This window comes from Erithacus rubecula (assembly GCF_903797595.1).
Source record: "Erithacus rubecula genome assembly, chromosome: 18".
Classification (NCBI taxonomy): Eukaryota; Metazoa; Chordata; class Aves; order Passeriformes; family Muscicapidae; genus Erithacus; species Erithacus rubecula.
In genome coordinates, this window is record NC_136670.1 from 13,521,035 (window position 1) to 13,543,031 (window position 21,997).

At 47.4% G+C, this 21,997-nt stretch overlaps 1 protein-coding gene and 1 long non-coding RNA gene across 2 annotated transcripts in view; one reads left to right on the top strand and one right to left on the bottom strand.

Annotated features, from left to right (window-relative positions):
- The window catches only part of LOC306809855, a 639,653-nt gene that overhangs the window by 188,451 nt on the left and 429,205 nt on the right, over window positions 1-21,997 (bottom strand). The window lies entirely within an intron of this gene.
- The window catches only part of ATP9A (ATPase phospholipid transporting 9A (putative)), a 50,005-nt gene continuing 35,550 nt past the window's right edge, over window positions 7,543-21,997 (top strand). Inside the window, exons 1-5 of the mRNA XM_079321729.1 lie at window positions 7,543-7,792; window positions 13,546-13,690; window positions 13,921-14,034; window positions 16,014-16,122; window positions 21,171-21,229. Of these exons, the coding sequence (XP_079177855.1) occupies window positions 7,725-7,792; window positions 13,546-13,690; window positions 13,921-14,034; window positions 16,014-16,122; window positions 21,171-21,229 (495 nt within the window). The 5' untranslated portion in view covers window positions 7,543-7,724. The remainder of the gene's footprint in view (window positions 7,793-13,545; window positions 13,691-13,920; window positions 14,035-16,013; window positions 16,123-21,170; window positions 21,230-21,997) is intronic.

Here is a 21,997-nt window from a genome sequence, read left to right on the forward strand (position 1 = left end):
TTTTGTCTCCTGGAGAGTGAGTTCAAGAGGCAGCATGCTCTTCACTCCAGGGACCTGAAACCCAGGAGCTAGTTGGGATTTAGTTCATTGCTTAGAACAACAGGAGCTGGGAAGGTGTGGAGGAGTCTGAGATCCATTCCTCAGGAACAGCTGGGGTTTGATGCAGGGGTTGGGACGTGCCAGGGATGTTGATTTCCACTTTAGAATGAAATGACAGGAATATGTGCAATCATTTTTGTATTGTGATCATCCTACAAAGGGGAAAAAAATACTAGGTTGTCAAATTGCCAGTGCCTGAAGATACTGGCTGCATAGAAAAGGGATGAATAACTTCCCCTAAAGAGCAAAGAAAAACAGTTCTGAGAGCAGCCCTGATAAAATGGAAAAGTGCTGAGATCCCGATTCTTGCCTGTAACTGCATTTTGCCCTTGGGAAGTAACAGAGGAGGAAAAGGGGTGCAGGCCCAGGGAGCCCTAAAGCTGCACCTTCCCAACATCACAGCTGCCTGATCATGGTGCTCCTTGCTCACTCCTTGGCAGTGCAAAGAAAGGCAGAAAGCAAACACTTGTTTACTTGTTTACTCATTTCTGCCCCCAAGCTCTGAAAGAAGGACAAGTCTGAGGTTTGGGAAGCTCTGTCCCTCCAAGGTGGGTGCTGGCTGTGCCCAGGCTGGAGCAGGACAGATCCCTGGCTAAGCTGCTGCCAGCAAGTCCTGGATCTTCCCACAGCAGCTGGCTAACAGCTGGGAGCTGCCTGAGCTGGGCTCAGGGCTGTTCCTGCTGCAGGGCAGGGTTTGCAGGGCTGGGCATCACCTGTGCCACAGGTGAGAGCTGAAGCAACGCCTTCAGAAACCCACTGAGCTGGAACTCCCCAAGTGGCAAGTGTGCTCAGCTTCCAGCAACATCTACAGTTGCACCTTAACAATTAAAAGAGACAGCTGATTGTCTGTGGCCTGTGGTGAGAGTCAGAGCAGGTTTAGGGAGCTGGTGGAGCAGAGAGCTCGGTATGTGCTCTGTCTCTGCTCATCAGCCTCTCCTCTTGCCTGCAGGAGTTTCTTGCTGTGTTGCTAATTATTTACCTTGCCCCTCACACACAGGGGTTGCATATGTGCTTGTATGAGTTAAGGTAAAATCTGGCATGCTCAAAATGTTAAATTTGAGTTTCAGTGTTGTGTTGCTTAAAACAACCTGAACAGAAAGTACATTTGCTTTACCTCAATGTTATTACCTGAAGTATTCCTCTAAAGAAAGATTTATTTTAACCTGCCCTTTCCATTCAAAGGTTCCCAAAAAGTTGATGGGAACTTTGAGAAGGGAATCTGACAGTTTTGGGTGAGTAGCTGTGGGCTGAGCTCAGGGGTCTGATTTGCCTTTCCACAGCTGGCAGTGGGGTTGGTGAATAGAGTGTGGAAAAAAGGGGTAAGTGACCATGGGGCTGGGACCAGCACAGGGGAAAGCACCTGGTGAGGTGCTTGAGCTGATGGGATGGCAGAGAGTGGCTGAAACACAGGAAAAGGGACGAGTATTGCATTAATTTTCAAATTTCTGCTGAAGGCCATGGAGCTGCTTGCAGGGTTTGCAGTCTGGAGTCAGGGATGGTGATTGTTTCTGTCTGAATTCCCAGTGCAGGCAGAAAGCTGCCCTGGGCTCTGTGGTCCCAAGAGCTCCTGCTCACAGCTGAGGCTCTCCTGGTGCTTTTCTGTGCTGTGCTCAGCCCAGGGCTCCTCTGCTGCCTGGGCTCTGCTCAGTGCTGGGCTCACGTGTTTGACTTCAGCTCACATTCACCACTGACCTAGAAAAGCTCCTGGCACTGCACAGCCACAGCAGGACAGGAAGCAGCTCAGAGGCACAGAAAGAGCAGCAATTACCCTCTCCTGGAGCCCATTACCATGCTATCATTTTGTTATCACAGCTCCTGGTTTGTGCACTGAGTTCATTGCATGTAAAGGGCTCTGCAACATTCTGCTTGCTGTCTGCTTTATTGGAAACCTTGTTTGTTAATGCCTGTTCTAAGAGATTTTGTGCTGGACTTCCCAGCCACTCTCTGGCAGCATCACTCTCCTTTTAAACTTTTTTATTAACAAATCTGATGGTCACCTCTCACAGGCCAAGGATTCTCTTCTCTGACTCAATTACTTCATGCAGAAAGTGAAGTCTCAAGTCAGAATGAGAACAGGTGGATCTCATCGTGGGCCTTGTTTTCCATGCTTGATTTAGGCAAAATCCAGACATGACTAAACATTTGGGTAAGTGTCTCCCTAAAGGAAACTGAAACCCCAAATCCAGTAAATTCACAATATCTAGTGCTGTTAAATATATACGTATATTTATTTTGCCCCCAGCCCTTCCTGGGGCAGGGATGGGGATCCAAACCTGCCACTGCCTGATCCCCTTCTCCAGGGAGGGAACAAAACTGAGCTGGGTTAAAGCACTCAGTTTATGAACTCATGGCATGGTGTGCTGTGAACAGGAGCAATGTCTGGGGAAAAGAATGACAAACACACTGTGTTCTAGCACAGTACCACAGAACCAATCCTGAAATCCTCTGCTCACCTGCTCTTCCCAGATACTCCCTGCCTTGCAGTCCTGTGCATTGGTGACAGGAGATGTTTGTAAATCAAGTTCTCTGGGTTGGCTTTACAGCCCTTCAGAGTCTTGTCGATCCACTTGGCAAAGTTTGTTTTAGAAAAATTTGTCTCCATGCAGTCTAGATGTTCAGAATACCAAACATAACTTTTGATTTTTTTTTTTTTTTTTTTTTTTTTGACACACTGTTTTGGTTTTCTTTCCCACGAAACCAGTTTGATTACTTAGGTCCTTAGAGTTCAGGTGATTTGCTGCCTCAGGGTACCTAAATTTCTGTATCTGTTAAAAGTACTCCACCCTTCTCAAGTGCCAAAGTCCAGTTTTTAAAAACATCAAATTCCTTCATTACTTTTTCTTCTGTTTTCCCCCTCAACTCTTCCAGTGCTAAATGACAAAATAATCCCATTATATAGGGATTTTGTTGGGTTTTTTTTACTTTTTATAGAAGTTGCGCATATAAAATGTATAACAAATATTTTCAGTTTATAGCTTTACATTTTTTATCACACTCACAGGAGGTGTAACACAAAAACAATTCAGCAAGAATTCACAGAGCAGCTACAGCAAATAGCCAGATCATTTCAAGAACTAACAAAACACAAACATAAAATGCAAGTGGGAGTTTATTTGTTTAGAAAGCCTTTTTCTTCCTTCATTCCTTAAGCTGACAGCTGTCCTAGCTGAATGACAGTTTGACTATTATGGCTTTAAAAATTAGGTGCTAAAGGGTTGTTTTCTTCTTGATCCACAACATATAATTATACTAAGAAGAAAAAGATCCTACACAAAGGCTGCACTTCCTCAGAGCAGCGTGAGCACTATCTGCTCTGAAACTTCATTATGAGGATGCCAAATGTTCCCTGCACAGCAGAGCCCGTGGCAGTGGGAGCTTTATTGTAGTTTCCCTTAGCAAGTGTTGATGGATTTATGGAGGGCTTCATTAAATATAGGCTTAAAGGATATCCGCTATCGCCCACTTGTCAAAAGCAAAAATAATATCAAAGGGGGGCGTGCAGCCCCCAGCTGCAGGTGTTAACAGGGCCCCATAATCTGGGAGTGTTTAACTCCACAATTAATGGCTCTAGTCTTGTCTGAGCTCAGCCTTCTCCAAGATAAATTTCCAAGATGAATGCAGCCCGTGGAGGATGAGGGCACTTGGACCACGATCCCACCGTGCTGAGGGTTGGGGTTGAGCTTCCCTGGCTCTCATGGCTCCAGCAATGGCAGTTTGGGAAGCTTGGCTCTGATTTTCAGGGGTGCAATGCTCCAGCAATGGCAGTTTGGGAAGCTTGGCTCTGATTTTCAGGGGTGCAATGCTCCAGCAATGGCAGTTTGGGAAGCTTGGCTCTGATTTTTGAGGGATGCAATGCTCCAGCAATGGCAGTTTGGGCAGGCTGGCTCTGATTTTTGAGGGATGCAATGCTCCAGCAATGGCAGTTTGGGCAGCTTGGCTCTGATTTTTGAGGGATGCAATGCTCCAGCAATGGCAGTTTGGGCAGCTTGGCTCTGATTTTTGAGGGGTGCAATGCTCCAGCAATGGCAGTTTGGGCAGCTTGGCTCTGATTTTCAGGGGTGCAATGCTCCAGCAATGGGAATTTGGGCAGGCTGGCTCTGATTTTCAGGGGTGCAATGCTCCAGCAATGGGAATTTGGGCAGCTTGGCTCTGATTTTCAGGGGTGCAATGCTCCAGCAATGGCAGTTTGGGCAGGCTGGCTCTGATTTTCAGGGGTGCAATGCTCCAGCAATGGCAGTTTGGGCAGGCTGGCTCTGATTTTCAGGGGTGCAATGGTCCAGCAATGGGAATTTGGGCAGCTTGGCTCTGATTTTCAGGGGTGCAATGCTCCAGCAATGGGAGGTTTTGGCAGGTTGGCTCTGATTTTCAGGGCTGCAGTGCCACAGTCCAGGCCTGTTTTGGTGCTGCTTGAGGACAGGTGATGTTTCACAGTACATAACCCACCTCTGCTCTGGTCAGGAGAACCAGGCAGCACTGACAGAACCAGAGGGCACAGCCTGAAGCTTTGCCAAAGGAGATGTAGGTTGGATATTAGGAAAAAGTTTCTCATGGAAAGAATAATAGAGTATTGGAATGCTTTTCCTGGGGAGGTGGTGGAGTCACCATCCCTGGATGTGTTTTAAAGCCTGGATGTGGCACTGGGTGCTGTGGGTTAGTTGAGGTGTTAGGGCTGGGTTGGACTCAATGATCTTGGAGTCTCATCCAACCTGGTGATTCTGTGAATTATCCCAATGTAGGAGCCAAGTGCTGCACATTTACCCTTGGCAACCAAACCCCTTCTCCTGCCTCCCCTGCTCTGCAAACACAGCCCTGAAACAAAGCTGAAATCCTGTGTGCAATGGGCTGTGCTTCCAGACAAAAAGGGTGCACCCTGGAGTTTGTAAAACATGCACTTATGGAATCAGATAATAACAGGTACAAAGAGTAATGGCACGACTCTGCCTGTGGAATTATAAACATTTTGTTCAACCAGTCATGCACCCTTAGTCTGAGCCAACTCCTTAGATATCAAAATTCCCTATATTTTGATACTTACGGTTAGGGGGAAAAACAAAGTAAAAAAGCCCCCAAAAGTAGTTCTAAAATTGAATTAATCTTTCAGCTTATAAGAAGTCAAACAGGATGTAATTATTATTACTTTCCTGTGTGTTCATCAGGAAAAAAAAAATAGTCCTATGCATAAAAAGCCCAATTATTTATTTAGTAGCAAAACTATAATGGAAGAAAATTTATAGCATATTGTGCTAAATAGGTAATGAGTACAATTTGCAAATGCATTGTCAGAACCACCAATCCATTGTTTGAGTGGGAAACTGGCAGCAGGACTTGCTCCTTGAAGAAGTACAGGCACACCCCCAAAATACAATTTATTTACATGTTCTTTGGTCAGTGGAGCTGAGAGACCTGGGTGCATTTGAGGATCAGAGGGGCCCTGAAAAGCCCTGGGTAAGAAATTGGTGTCATGGGCAGAGAGCAGGAGGCAAAGCCACGGGGACAGGGAGGCATTTCAGCCTGTACAGAGTTAGGGCAGTGGCTTTGTGACAATGGTGTGACTGCTTTTGGTCAAGTACAAGGTCCTGTTTAGGTTCTTCAGCTGCTCCTTTTACTAAATTATAATTTGCAGTGAATTCTATCATCATATCCTTTAATATAAAAAAAATTCAGATGTAGAACATGAGAAAAAATAGAGCAAATATGTTTCATGAGACACGAAGTGTTTGTGGGAGAAGGGATTTCTGTTTCTATTTCAATTGTCTCCATGAGGGGGTAAGAAGTAGACTGGGAAACAAGAAATTAAAACATGGTATTACTTAATTGAAATGCAGCCTAAGAATCAATTCTACAAACAGTTTCTGTAATAAGATAGCCCAAGTTAGGACGGCATTGGAAATTTCTGTCTAAGCAGTCTCAGCCTGAAACTGTTGTAACTCTTCATTGCTGAAATGTCCTCATTGCAAAATGCCAGGATGACTCTGCTTCAACTGCAAGGAAAAACATTGAATGACAGTGGCAGGTTTTGTGCTGGTGTAATCCGTAATGTAACGAGATGCTTGAAATCAGAAACAGAAGTGTTGGAGCAATTTGTGCCTAAATTTGCAGAGGACATCAGAATTTGGACCCAGAAATGGGCATTGAGAGTGGTGAAGGTCACTGAGCAAGAATCCCAGCCCTGTAAGGAGAGTGGGGTGCGGAGAGGAGGCAGAGACGTGGGGCAGGGGCAGGAGGGCTCAGCTGAGGCTGGGAGAGAACGGGAAATAAACACGGGGGAAAGAAAGGGCAGGATGGGGTGAGGGCAGAGCAGGGGATGGCGCAGGGTGGGGCTGATCTGCCCAACCCGGTCCAGGCAGAGTGGACCCGACCCTACCCCGACCCTGCTCCACCTCTGGGTGCCCCGGCGGAGCATCGCTGGCAGCCCGGAGGGGAGCGCGGTGCTCGGTACTGCCCGTGCCCGGTGCTGCCAGGGCGCAGAGCGCATTACCCGGTGCAGCCGGTGCAGTGCTCGGTGCCCGGTGCTGCCCGGTGCAGAGCGCGGTGCTCGGTGCTGCCCGTGCCCGGTGCTGCCCGGTGCAGAGCGCGGTGCTCGGTGCCCGGTGCTGCCCGGTGCAGAGCGCGGTGCCCGGTGCTGCCCGGTGCAGCCCGTGCCCGGTGAGCCGGTGCAGAGCGCGGTGCCCGGTGCTGCCCGTGCCCGGTGCCGCCAGGGCGGAGAGCGGTGCCCGGTGGCGCCGGTGCAGAGCGCAGTGCTCGGTGCCCGGTGCTGCCGGTGCAGAGCGCGGTGCCCGGTGCAGCCCGTGCCCGGTGAGCCGGTGCAGAGCGCGGTGCCCGGTGCTGCCCGGTGCAGAGCGCGGTGCCCGGTGCAGCCCGTGCCCGGTGCTGCCCGGTGCAGAGCGCGGTGCCCGGTGCAGCCCGTGCCCGGTGCAGCCCGGTGCAGAGCGCGGTGCTCGGTGCCCGGTGCTGCCCGGTGCAGAGCGCGGTGCCCGGTGCAGAGCGCGGTGCCCGGTGCAGCCCGTGCCCGGTGCTGCCGGTGCAGAGCGCGGTGCCCGGTGCCCGGTGCTGCCCGGTGCAGAGCGCGGTGCCCGGTGCAGCCCGTGCCCGGTGCTGCCGGTGCAGAGCGCGGTGCCCGGTGCCCGGTGCTGCCCGGTGCAGAGCGCGGTGCCCGGTGCAGCCCGTGCCCGGTGCTGCCGGTGCAGAGCGCGGTGCTCGGTGCTGCCCGGTGCAGCCGGTGCAGAGCGCGGTGCTCGGTGCCCGGTGCTGCCCGGTGCAGAGCGCGGTGCCCGGTGCTGCCCGTGCCCGGTGCAGAGCGCGGTGCTCGGTGCCCGGTGCTGCCCGGTGCAGAGCGCGGTGCCCGGTGCTGCCCGGTGCTGCCCGGTGCAGAGCGCGGTGCTCGGTGCCCGGTGCTGCCCGGTGCAGAGCGCGGTGCCCGGTGAGCCGGGGCGGAGCGGCGGGCGGAGCGCAGCGGACGCGGCAGCTGCGTGCTGCGAGCCGGCGGCTCCGGGCCGCCCCTCGGCGGTGCCGCCAGACGGCGGCGGCCGGGCTGGGCTGGGCTGAGCTGGGCCGAGCTGGGCTGGGCCGGGCCGGGCCGGGCGCTGCCGGCAGCGCATCCCCCGCTCCGCCCCGCAGCCGCGGCCATGACCGACAACATCCCGCTGCAGCCCGTCCGGCAGAAGAAGCGCATGGACAGCAAGCACCGCGGAGGGTGAGCGGGGAGTGCGGGACGGGGCGGCAGGAGGAAGATGATGAGGATGAGGGGGGCGCTGACAGGTTGTTCTGACGCCATGGCCGCGGCACGCCCGGCGCAGGGCAGGATCCGGGAGCGGCTCGGCTCGGCCCGGCCTGGAGCGCCGGAGCCGCGGGCACGGGGCCGTGTCCCTGCTGGAATGGGAATGGCCCGGGCGAGGCTGTCCCCTGGCCGTGTCCCCTGCTCCGCACCATCCCCGCTGTGCCGCACACCCGGCTGGATAATCCCGTGTCTGCGGAAGAGGCAGAGCATCCCTGGCGTGTGTAACAAAGGCCCCGGCTCCATTAACTGTATCAGCGCAGCAATACAATATCCTTGCGTGCCGTGCTGCCCTAGCCCGAGCGAGCGGTGCGTCCCTAAAGGAGAGGGATGGATGGATGTGTTCGTAGCGGTATTCCCGTGCAGGAAGTTAAATAAGAAAAATGGTTTTCCGATCGTCTTCCATGATGGAATTGCGCCACTGTGCAGACAGGTTGGTTTGCACACAGCAGGGTGTGCGTGGTATCCAAGTCACCTGGCTGCCAATTACCACAGCGTTCCATTTGTCCCCGGAGAAATTTTTTTTAACGTGGCGAGTGATGTTAACAAAATAATCCAAAATATTGGAGGAAATTTTCACCGTTAGTACAAGGGGAAATACACATATTGATGCGTTGATGCTTTTTGCTTGCTAGTTTGTATTCAGAGCCCTGTAACTGACGTTGCTGTAAAAAGTGACACAGTTTATTCAGCATTTGTTTGTTCCCTACGGCAGCGTTGTTTCTGGTGGCCGGGCAGGGAGGTGTGTGTGATGCAGCAGCAATCCCCCTGCCTGTGTCACATGCACCAGTGCCACAAGGTGCAGCCACCGTGGCCTTGCATTTGGTGATGTGATTGAAGGCAGGGGAGGGATGAAGGCCTGGGAAATTTCTCCAAGCTGCTCGAATGGTTTCTTTTCCTGGAGCTCTCGAATCTCCAGCAAGAGCCTCTTGGGTGTTCCTATGTGGTTAGTGCTGCCTACAGAACCTGCCCTCAGCTAACCTAAGCTATGGTTCATTGCCTGTGGATTCTGCCTGATTAGCAGCCACAGAGAGGCTTCAAAAAATTCCAGCAGCACGGGGAGGAAGCTTGCCTGGGGTTTTTACTCAATAGCAGTTGAAATAAATTGGATTTGGGGTTTCTTTTTGGTGCAGTAATTGTTTGGGTGTGGGATTTGTCATACATGAGGAACCCTTGTTTTAGTGATGGTAGTTGATGGAGTGATGGATAGCAAAGCATTGAAGTCAAGGCAATCCAAGCCAGTGTTATAAACCATAAAGGAAATCATCCAGCAAATCAAGGGGTCTCTGGTGTCACAGCCAGAATAGAGTACTGGGAATCCTAAGACATAATCAGGGCCTCCTTTCTTCTGTTCCCTCTGAGGAAAAAACCCAAGCAAAATCCATCCAATTTATGTTCCTCAATGCTTATGAAAACCCAGGATAAGCAACTGTTGATGGGCTTCACTTTACCATGGCCCAAACTGATTTCTGCTGTGGGGGGTCCCCCACCAGTGGGGTGAGTTTTCAGACAGATTTTCATTGTTGTGGTCTTGAGTGGGGAGCAGATTTCTGGTCATGAATCACTCTTTAGAAATCATTGTTTCTGTTAAAATAAAAGTGAGAAATGCACAATTCACCTGTAGGGCAGGTGCCATCCAGCAAGGCTTTCATTACCTGAGCCTCTGGCATGCTTTGTAAGGAAGCCAGGGAGGAACTGGCTCAGTAGCCTTGAGGTGAGTGGTGGCTCAGACAGCTCAGGTCTGTGTTGGAGAGAAGCCACGTGCCTGATGAACAGAGTGGGAGAAGTGGGGATCTGCTCCTGAGCACAGCTTCAGTGTGGCTCTTCTTGCTCCCATCAAAGCTCTGAATTGCTGTGCTGTGTGCCTTGAAGCCAGCCCTGTTCTTCCTGGGGCTTGGCAGCACTCTGGGAATCTCTGTGAGCACTGTGCAGTGAGGAGGGCAGGGTGGATGAGCTGCAGCAGCACTGCCTGGATGGGATAATGGGATAATGGGATGGGATAATGGGATGGGATAATGGGATGGGATAATGGGATGGGACTGAGCCTGAGCTTCCCAGGGCCCAGTTCTGCCAGGCAGGGAGCTGTAGGTTCCTGGAGTACCCCAGCTGCTCTGCTCAGCACATGACAGAGTCTTCCCCTAAATAGCTGGTGGTGTCACTCCTCACTCCTGCAGGCTCCTTCTGGAGCAGCACACGGCTGTGCTGTGCTGTGCTGCCGTGGAACAGGCCTGGCTGCAGAGCTGCAGGGGAGGAGGAGCTTTACAGGAACCCTTGGTGAGGCTGTGCCTTTGTGCTGCTGTGTACCCTGGCTCTGTTTAAAGTGGCAAATTCCATTTCAGAGTCAACAGAGAGCCAGGGCAGCTCCTGCCCTCGCTGTGCCAGCGTGGGTGTGCCTTGGCATGGGCTGAGTTCCCACAGCCAGGCTGCAGGAATTGCAGCTCTCCTGCTCCCTTCCAGAGCCATGCACAGCTGCAGCAGGAATGTTCCAGAACGTTCCACATGGGGTGGCTCGTGTGCAGGTGCATGGCTCTGGTTTTCTTTAGCCATGGAAAATCCGTCCCCTGCTTTTGGAATAATGCCATGTGAGGGTTGGTTTGTTTATGAAAGGTGCCAAGCACAGCCCATGAGGGTCATAGAAATGAAATCTGAGAAGTGGGTTTGGTTTAGAAGTGGCTAAATATGTCAATGAACTTCAGCCCTAATTTGACAAATGCTACCTCAGTGTTGCACAAACGTGGCACTTTTTTCCCACTGGGTTTGTTTTACATGGAAATATTTTTTATTTGATCTTCAAATACATCTCCATCAAACACACTGCATTTATAAATAAAACCTGTTTCTTGCTAGTGGCTGTTCAGCTGGAACTGACAGTCAATCTGCTGTTACTGCCTCTGACATCATCACTGGGAATGTGTTTTTGTAAGCAAATACAATCCCAGGTGCAGTGCAGAGCAGAGCTGTTTTCAGTCCCTGCTGCTCATTGGGATCCCTCTGCAGATTAAGGGCAGCATCACTTTGAGTTTCAGGTACAGTTTGCATCCAGAGAGATCCTTTCCAGTGGTTGTGACTCTGAGTTTGTTTCTTGTTGCTGTTTTGATTTATGATTTAAAATGTGAATTGCACAGTGCTCTATAAGCTGTCTTCATAGTCTTTCTTTAAGGTGGTAAATTTTAAAGTCCATTATTTCCCCTCACTTGCTAGTTTTCTATACTTCAGGGGTTGTTGCAGGATTGTTCTTCAGTCCTTCAGTTGCAGAATAAACAATGTTTAGGAACGTGTTCCTAAACTTTTATAGAAAGCTGTTTACATTTCTGTAACTTTGTGATTCCTATTCTTGGAAACTGCATGTTCATTTTATCAGCATTTCTCAGCAGCAATGTAAACTCTCAGCTGTTTTTATAGACAGTCTTTCCAGGATGCAGATTTCAGGATGGAAAACATTTTATCATTCCTAATAATGCAAATAATTCCCTGCCAGAAACTTCCTCCTGTGCCACTGCCTTTGCCCTGAGCAGAGAATTTTACATTAATGAAGCTTTCCCTCATCATCTCCATTTCTTAAGACTGTGACTTAAAAATAGGGAGGGGTAGATCTGGCAGATCCCAGAACTACACAATGCCTGCAAAATTCTTACAGGGAGGGACAAATAAAGAAACTGGAAAAAGCTGACAGCTCCAGTCAAAAGAACTTTTTATTTAATGGGCACCAAAGCCAATCTGAAAACACATTTGTATATGCTCAGAGCACTTTGTTTCTGGTGCCCACGTGGATAGATTCTTCTATTTTACATTAAGATTATTCAGTTTCCAGAGGAGAAAGTGAAAAGGAGAAGTAATGATCTTATTGATTCTTCCAATGAAGTTTAAGGCATCACTCAAAAGCTTAAAGATAATTAAAAATTAAGGCAACTGGCTGCCTTTGGGAGGAGTGATAAACATGTGCCTGCAAGAATGAGGGCATGGTTCTGTGCTTGAGAAATTACTCTGTTCTTACCAAAACTTCATTTTTAACTTATTTCAGCAATTCATGGGCTGGCACTTGAGCAATTATTGTGAGTTAACTTTCCTGCTAGTGCCCACCCAGCAGAGCCCAGGAGGGGAAAACACAGAAATATAAAATACCAGCACTGGGGTGGAGTTGGTGCCTTCAGAACAAAAATCCTGGGAGGTTTATGGGGTAAAAGTCAGGAATTGCTGTCAGGATTTTCAGCCCCTGGCACAGCCCTGGGCTGGGATGGAATGGGATTCCTGGGCTGGGATGGAATGGGATTCCTGGGCTGGGATTCTGAGTGCTGAGGAACCTCCCCAGGTCATTTGCTCTCAGTGCTGCTTGTAGTATTCTGTTCACTGGTGATTTTTAAATTAAATACTTTACAGAAACCTCGTGCTGCAGGGCTGTGTAGGGACTCCCAGAAATGCTGGATATTCTTTATTTGGGCATCAATGCTCCTGATATTTGCCTTCAAAACTTGCTAGGCAGGAAGTTTTCCTTCTGTTTGTCTAATTAGGTTTTCAGTTTGCTCTCCCTGTAATTCAGGAGGTTGCAAAAACTGACTCCAGCCAGACAGGGATTTCACACACCTGTTATTTTTACTCAGCAGATTCTCCCAGGCCCTTTCTTGCTAATTCTTGCAGCTGCATTATTTTTAGGTTGTTTTTCAAACCCTGTAGTAGCACAGCATTTGTAAATTACCATTCTATGTTTGTGGTGGAAATGCTACAAGAGCTTACCCATAATATTGTAAATATTGTGATATAGGTGTGGGGGGAGTTGTGCTGTTGAGTACAATGCCTGTAAGAGGCCCAACCTAAAAAATAAACAAAAGTAAATGGTTTCAGATGTCTGATTGCAAGGACTGACTGATTTTTCCTAACTGCAAAGCACATTGTGATGAAATAGGGGCTGTGGACACCGGATTTGCTCCCTTGGGTAAAGCTGCTTTTTGGAGCCTTTTCTCCTTTGTGAAAGAAGGAAAAGTACATTTTTTCTCCTTTTTTTTTTTTTTTTTTTTTTTTTTTTTTCTGTAGAGCATATTTATATTCTGTTGGAATCCAAATACCATTTTCTATTCAAAAGTGTTTGGGATATAAGTGGCTATTTGTCTTGGGTCATCACCTACAAACACAAAAGCAAACTGCATTTAGAAGGTACCCAGCTCATAAAATAAACTTTTCTAGTAAAGCTTCTGAATTTGAATGTTTAACACCCATTTTGCTATTTGTCTGGTCTTGGTAACCAACTGCCTTTCAGTGTGGAATTTATACATAAGAGCTCTGAAGTTTTTGGTGGCCAATCTGGCTGATCCCAAATATCAGTGAAATTCAGAATATCTGTTCTTAAAGGGCCAAGAGCATTGGGAAGAGATTGGCTTCCAGGAAGCAGCAGTGACAACAGAAAAATGCCTTTTTTAGGGCTCTGGGAGATGATTTTGAACAGAGAGGCTTTTTCAAGGCACAGGAAGGATGGCTGATGCACTTTGCATCCTTCCTGAGGGACCTGATTCCATCCTGGAGTGAGGATTCGTGGTGTGGGGCAGGGCAGGGTTTTCTTCACCAAAATCCTCCTGGGCAGGAGCTGCTGGTGGCCTCAGTGCCAGGCTGGGGTGCAGGGGCTGCAGAGGAGTGTGTTAGAGATGGGCTCATTAATTAATGAATTCCTGGTGCTTCTGCAGGTGCTGTGAGTGCTTGAGATGCTGTGGCAGGAGGGACCCCAGGCCCAGAACTGTCTGGCTTGGCCACCCTGAGAAGAGGGACCAGAGGTACCCCCGCAATGTCATCAACAACCAGAAATACAACTTCTTCACCTTCCTCCCTGGGGTAAGCAGGAGAAAAGTTGCTTTTCATCAACCCACCCCAATGCTCTCCCCCATTTTTCAGTGGTTTTAGAGAAGTGCAGAACCTGGAGCTGAGTGTGCAGGGTGGCTCTAGAGCTGCCCCAAGTCAGCTCTTAGTCACTGGCAGAGCAGGCAGAGATGTTTCTGGTGGTTACTTCAGCATGCATAACATCCTCCCTTCTCTTTTTGTCTGCCTTTTTTTTTTTTTTTTAGGTGTTGTTTAACCAGTTCAAATACTTCTTCAACCTTTATTTCTTGCTCTTGGCCTGCTCTCAGTTCGTGGTTGAGATGAGGCTTGGTGCCCTTTACACATACTGGGTTCCTCTGGTAGGTCATTCAAGCTTTATCCAAGAAAGTTTTGGTGTTTGACAGAATTTTTTATGCTGCTTTTCTGTGGGGTGTAAGTTTGCACCTTAAATCCTGTTTTTAACTTGTTTCCTGAGGCCTGTGCTGTGCATATTGTAGGGTTTAGACTTTCAGAGCAGTGACATCCCTGGTGAAATCCAGAAAGAAGTGAAGGGGCAGCTTTGGCACACTGCTGTTCAAATTCTATTTGTTTTAAAGCACAGTCCTCCATTAATTCTCTCAAATGCTGTATTGCATTTGCTGTGTGAATCTGCTGCTGGTTTTGCAGGATCCTGTCCTGTAAATCAAATAAATTAAAAATACATGACCACAGAGGATCTCTGTCTGTTTTACAGGCAGTTGTGACTTGTCTGTGCCAGGTGAGCAATTAGAATTTGCATATGAGCTGCCAGAAAGCAGGATAAGAAAATTCTTTGTTCATTACTGCTGCTAGTACAGGTGTTGGGGCTGGAATGACACAGTCAGTTGTAGGAATATTTTTGGGTGATTATTTGAAGGCTCTTCAAACAGCTGAAACCTAAGCTGCAAATAGCTGCTGCTTTAGTTTTATTTTGGAAAGCAGGTATGAATTTCTAGGTAAATGAACAAATGCATTTCATTACTATATTAATTAATCAGATCACACATTTAGATATATATGTACATACTAGAAACCTGCAGTTTCTAACATCACCTTGCTCCCTTCTTAGAGTTCCTTATTGACAGAGAGAATCAGTACCTGGTTGCAACTTTCAACACAAGTCACAAAAAGTTCATTTTCTGTGAGGCATGAGGAGTGTTTTAACTGTTTAGTGAGTCTGAGCTAACAGTCTGTGGTAGAAACACAACTTTGTGATACCAACCCCATAAAGGATTGGTTTGCATTAATTAATTATTTTTTATCTAGTGAAGGATGTGATGTGGGCATTTCCTCATGGCAAGAGGAAATGACATGACTGCTCATGTGCTCAGAAAAGCAGGGCTGAGTCCCCAGTCAGGCAAACATGTAATTATACCATGAGTAGTGCACATAAATATCTTCAGAGTGTTGTTTGTAGGTGCATTCTGTGTACACACTCATGAGGACACATGTTTATCTGTATATCAAAAGGTGTTTATACAGATTTCTGTATCAATTTCTATAAAGAAATCTCCCAGCTGAGCTGTGCCTTCAGTGCCCTGAGGTGGTGAGCACTGAGATTTGAGGGGTCCTGCCTTACCCTGCATGCTCAGTCTCAGCTGTGAGGTGACATGAGATATGGTCCTGACAGTGCTCAGGGGAACTTCACAAAGATGAACTTCACAGAGATGTGCTTGGGGGGTTTACAGAGATGTGCTTGGAGGGTTTACCTTTACAAAGGTGTGGTCAGGGGAATTACCATGACAGAGATGTGCTTGGGGGGTTTACCTTTACAAATGTGTGCTTGGGGGGGGTTACCTTTACAAAGGTGTGCTTGGGGGGGGTTTACCTTTACAAGGGTGTTGTTGGGGGGTTTACAGAGATGTGCTTGAGGGGTTTACCTTCACAGAGATGTGCTTGGGGGGGTTACAGAGATGTGGTTGGGGGGTTTACCTTCACAGAGATGTGCTTGGGGGGGGTTGCTTTCACAAAGGTGTTGTTGGGGGGTTTACCTTCACAGAGATGTGCTTGGGGGGGTTACAGAGATGTGGTTGGGGGGTTTACCTTCACAAAGATGTGCTTGGGGGGGGTTTCTTTCACAAAAGTGTTGTTGGGGGGTTTAACCTTCACAGAGATGTGCTTGGGGACAGCACTGTGGTAAAACTGGGACGTTCCTTGAGCACCAGGTCTGTTTTAGCAGCGTGCGTTCGGTTCTGCGCAGCAGCACATCCCAGTGTGCAGCTTCAGGCAGGTCAGAGTGAGGAAGTGCAGGCTGGCAGGTGTGTCTGCAGCTGGTGTGGCTGTGCCTGAGCTGTGCCCTGCTGTCCCCGTGCTGTGGCAGGGCTTTGTGCTGGCTGTCACCGTGCTGCGCGAGGCGGCCGAGGAGCTGCGCTGCTTCACGCGGGACAAGGAGGTGAACGCGCAGATCTACAGCAAGCTGACAGCCAGAGGTGGGTCCGTGGCTCTGCAGCCCCTGCTGCAGCCTCAGGGCTGGGGCTCCAGGCACGAGCCCCTGCTGGGGCTGCTCAGCTGAGGGGTCGTGGGGTGGTTTGGGTGGGGAGGGAGCTGAAGGTCACCCAGTGCCACCCCTGTCAGGGCAGGGACACCTTTCACTGTCCCCACTGCTCCCAGCCCTGTCCAGCCACGGCTGCTCTGGGAGTTCCATCCCAGCCCCTCCTCACCCTAAAAAGACCCTAAAAACCCCATAGGGTGTGTTTGTCAGGAGGACTGATGTGCTCCAAACCCTGTCCAGCCACAGCTGCTCTGGGAGTTCCATCCTAGCCCCTCCTCACCCTAAAAATACCCTAAACAGCCCATGGGGTGTGTTTGTCAGCAGGACTGATGTGCTCCAAACCCTGTCCAGCCACAGCTGCTCTGGGAGTTCCATCCTAGCCCCTCCTCACCCTAAAAATACCCTAAACAGCCCATGGGGTGTGTTTGTCAGCAGGACTGATGTGCTCCCAGCCCTGGTTTGTGAGTGAGCCCAGCTTGGGGCTCAGCTGAGCCTGACCCTGCTCTGGCCATTGTTTCCAGCTGTGCTGTACCTAACAAAGACATTTAAATTCTCATTTCAACAATCCAGTGCTGCCTCACTATGGAGTTACTCCTAATACCATGACAAACATGGTGAGGCCAGGGTTTTGTTTTAAAAAAGAGAATGAACTGAATTTGAGCAAGTTTTGGTTCTTTTCCACTTCCAATTTCTCATTTATAAAAGTTTATGCCCCTGAATTAAGGTGCTGTGATGTAGGTGTAGCAAAAATATGCTGCATTTGTAGGAATAAGGCTGCTTTTCAAATGCAATTGCCTAAGGCTGGATATATTTCACATGCCAGGAGTTATGAGGCAACTCCAAACTGGGGAGTTTGAGTTTCTGAATATTAAATCCCCTTTTAATAACGTGTTCTTACTACAACACTTAAAATGCTTGGCAACCAACAAAAGCCTCATCCAAGAGGGGAGTACTACATCTATTTAAAGATATAAAAGAGTTGCCTTCTGGATTCTATTCAGTGATCTATAAGGGGCCTGACCTCTCCTTTAGCTCTTTTCATATTGCTATTACGTCTCCCATGAATGATTTCCCTCCCCCCAGTCCTTTAACTTTTCTAATTTTGTGAAAGAAACCAAGGACTGTTGGTAGCTGGGCACTAGCTGGAAATCTCAGGCCACTGTATTTAACATGAATTTTGTGCAGAAACAGCAATGAGGCTCTGTAGTATAGTTAAGAGTAGAAAAAAATGTAGAAAATTATTTATGATTGTCACATGGTTTGGGGAGAAAAGTAATTTTCTGTCCCTCACTGAATCTCAGTAGTGAATTTTTGGGGAGAGCTGATCATCTCCTTTTCCTCTGATTAAAATCTCAGCACCTCTGGGAATTACCTGGGAGCAGGGAAGGGCCTGGTGAGGCTGGGGATGGAAAATGTGGGGTTTGATTTATCTCACCCCTCTGTACAGCCAGAGGAAGGAGCTGGGTTTTCAAGGGAGAGTGTCAGCAGCTCAGAAGGAGAAGCAGCAAACATCAAAATAGATTTGCAACAGCTGATCTGAACAATTAATTTTCAGTGCAGCTGACAGTAGGACTATTTACAGGCAGTTTCTTTTTTTGCTGCTGTTGAGCAGCACAGGTCATGTACTGAGACCTAATGACAAAAAAAACCTCCACCCTAAACCTTTTTCATCTTTTTACCCAGATGATCCATTTATGTTCCAAAATGATGAAACCCACAGACTTCTGGAAAGTTGTTTTTTTTTTTATTAGTGGCAAGCTCTGCATTTCAAGGACAGTTGTTTGGATTGTTATAAAAAATAATCAAATTTCAATCCCTTATTCATAAAGCCACAAGCCTCCCTGTGTTCAGGGGTCTGTGTTCTGATCTGCTTGATGGAAAGCTGGAACTGTGCTTGCAAATTCCTGCCTTGTTTTCCTTCTCCTGCCCCCCCTCCCTGGGTAATGCTGCATAATAGAGAGAAACTCCACAGAAAAGTGGGAAGGGACCTCCTGCTGAGGGGTGCTGCTTAAGATACAGATCATTGGCATTTACCAGCCATAAAATAACAATATTTTCCCAAACTCTGCAAGTCCTGCTCCTCAGCATAAGGCTACAAAAGCCAAAAGTTTGGTCAGCACATCAAACGAACACACCCCCTTATTTTTTTTTTTAATTTTTTAAGTGCATTTAACTTATTTTAGTAAACCTCTAGCTTCATCTTTAATTCCAAATTAAGTGTTTGGAGCTGTACTTCAGTGCAGCTTTGCAGATTTTTGTGAAATTTTGATTTAATTGCTCACAGGACAACAAAGGGCATCTTTTCAGGCTAATATATTTAATACTTGAAATTATCTGCTTTCTGATACATCCTTCATGCTGCAGATTCGGTGATAATTTCAAAGACCATAACTTAAATTGAAGCAAACTGTTTGCATTTGATTATGTTTGCTTTGCTGTCTTTAAGAAAGATAAATCAGGATACAGCAGAGAATGAAACAAACACCAGACAAATTTTAACATTGGATTTTTTTGGATGAGAGATCAAGACTAGTTCCTTTTAAAAAGTAATAAACACCAACTTCTCTTCTGATTAACTTAAGGAAATACAAACTGAAAGTTATATAAATGCTAAATAAACTTGTGTGTATTTAGAGGAAGCATTTCTAGTCTTTATAATTACAAAAAAACTTAAATAGCAGAGCACTTCTGGGAAATGGAACAGTTGTGCCATTAGCTGGTTTTAAACATGCATGAGAAAACATCCAATGTTTAGGTGGCAGTTTCCCCACAGAAAGAAAAGGGGAATTACAGAATTCCCAAGATGAAAATAAAAACTAATCCAAGTAAGTTGCTTTATGGGAGTGCTGAGTCAAAGGAAACATCTGGTGCTGGCCCTTCTTAGCAGGAGTGTGGTGCAGGCTGCAGGGATGTCACCCAGGGGGCTGCAGAGGCAAAATTGGCTCCCTCAAAAGGGAATCTCATTTATCCAGGAGTTAGAAAAACCTGTGCTGCTGAGCAAGGTCCCCTCTTTGTTTTACCCTCCAACAGCTGAGCTGGGGAGGGTTGTGAACAAGACAAATCTGCTCCAGCTGCTTTGGGTTTCCTCATGTTGGAAAAATGTTAAAGCAGATGATGCTGTTTTCAGAATAATGATCCCCAAAGCCTTTTATGTGCATAATGATAGGAACTCATCACGTTACAGCTTTGTCCAGGCATTAATTTTAATTTTGCAGAATGCTTTTTTTTTTTTTTTTTTTTTTTTTGCCTCATTAAGGAAAACCTTACAGAAGTAAGTTTGCCTGAACCCTGCAGGTAGCAGTGCTTCTGCTGACAGTCACCAGATAAATCCTTGTGATCCTTGAGAGAATACAGAAAATATGGTTAAACAAATGCCCAGCTTTTTTGGCACATTGGGTCAGGAATGGCTGTGCCTGTGTGGGGGGAGCACATAAGGCTTTTTTCTCCCCCCCTTTCCTTTGCACAGGAGAATATTCAAAAGCACTTTTTGTTGTTTTGTGAATAACCGTATTAAAAGGGGAGGAAGAGATGTTATCTGTCAGACCCTTTTAGTGTCATAGTACCTAACTTTGTATAGCCCATACAGAGACTGCCAGGGATGCTTTTTTTGATCCTCTTGGAGTGCAGCTTTTCTTTTCAAGCCCCAGAGTAATGGACTCTTAATCCCCAGTTTGCTTCCTGCCCTGGCAGAGATGTCTTCAGCCCAGCATTCATTTTGTTTACCTTTTTATTTTTTTTTTTTTAATTTTAATTTTTTTTTCCAACCCAAAAAACCCCTAAAAAACCCTCCCAAGGCAAACCCCAGAACCCATGAAAGACCTATATTTGTGAAATGGGCCATGACTGCTTATAATTTGTAGGAATAATTACAGCATGCAAGGAAGTCTGCATTTATTAGCAGCAGTGATGAAGCATGTTGTTAAGCACACAGTGTGTCACCAAAGCAGCAGGCTGCCCCCAGCCCAGAATGGCTTTCATTGTTAATTTGGAGCAGAAACACTGAAGCATATCCTGAGAGGGATGCTAATGAAGGGACTGCCAGTAGTAAAATCCCAGTGACCTTTGTGCTTTGTGCTAATTTCTATTCCCCCTCCCTTCCCCCTCCTGCTTTCCCCCTGAGCTGCTATCTGGCCAGTTAGCCCCTGAATTTTGAGGTACAGTAGGGGTGTTGTCCATGCCAGGGTGAGCTCCACGTGCCTCCCCCACTTCCACTCAAATCACAGCAGATTAAAGAGGCTTTTGTTGAAATAGAACAGACACATCGAGGCAGGGTTCAAATTAACTGATTATAAATCACTAGTTAGTCTGAGAAGCCAAATCTAGGGCTGGCTAATGATTTGAAATTACTAGCCAATTGTTAAATTAATCCCCTGTTTTAAAGCAACTGGGAAATGTTTGACAGCTGCAGAGGAATAAATATTTACATGATTTCTGTAGGACCTGTTCTCTGCTTGTTTGGCTGGTCCTGCAAGAGGCAAAGGAGAGGTGGCAGAGCTGAGCCAGATACTGGAGCTGCAGCAGGGCAGGAAATGATTTTACTGGATTTTGGATGAACCATTGTGCTTTCAGCCTGGCTTCAGAGTCAGGCTTTGCATTTTCAGGCACATGAGGAAAAGGAGCTGGATTTGATGGTTCCCTGCTGTAACTTTCTGTTCTTGCTCTCTCCTCTGCCTGGTGCTGGAAGTATTTTTGAGTTAAGCAGTGCAAAAAGGAGTTTCAGGAGTTGTTTCAGAGTTATGGCTGGGGCTCTCTCAGCCAGGGCTGAGGTCTGGAGCTGTTCCATGAGGGAATTTCAGCCCTTTTTAGGAGACCCATCCCTCAGAGGGAGCAGTGGGCTCAGGAGGTCTTTACAGAGCAGCATTGCCCAGTTCTGGGGTGGAAACATTTCCCATTTTTGCCCCATAGTGCAGTGGAAGGAGGGGAGGGGAGGAGCAGCACCCCAAGCTTGTCCTGCTCTGCTCTAACACCAACACCTTTCCTCTGCAGGGACTGTCAAGGTGAAGAGCTCTAACATTCAAGTGGGTGACCTCATCATTGTGGAAAAGGTTTGTCTTTATAGTCATCTTTCTGTGTAAAGCACTTTTTTTTTGTTTGTTTGTTGTTGTTGCAAGACCAAGGAAAATGAGATCTTTTGAATTCCTACTTACACTACAATAGGCTTAGATTATCAGGTGCTGAGCACAAGTTAAAATATTTACTCACTTTGGAGGGTTCTCCCACCTCAACAATAACATCATTATCTTTACAACTGTAGGTGTGCACCTCTAACCTAATTTTTTACTTATACTGTAGCAAGATAAAAAGATTCCCTATCCTTTCTGTGACTGTTGGACACAGATTAAATACCTGGAATAAATGCAGCATCCAGATGTTTCTTTGGGTATAAGCCCTGCAGTTTTGGGAGCCCCAGTGATCCATTTGTAGGTATCAAATGGATATGGTATATACAGGAATATTTCCCACTTTGTACAACTTTTAATGTGATTTTTTTTTGAACCCACTTATTTTATGTTTTTCCCACCCTCTCTCTGCAAGCAGCTGTGACCTCTAAAACCATTATTATGAAAATGCTCAATACAAAAAGAGGCTGGGTAGCTGCAGATTCCAGATACAACCTTTCTGCTAACATGGGACTCCTTGAAAGGAAAGCAGCACTCGTTTAAGATTTCTTCTGGCTTCTAGAATTACTCTGCAGCCCTTTTGTAAACCTAACCCTTGGGTCTGGTCAGTGGGAGCTGGCACCAGTTATTATCCTGCACTTGGAATTCTGCAGGGAAGCGAGTTGAGGATTCAAAGCGAGCTGAATCCCAAGC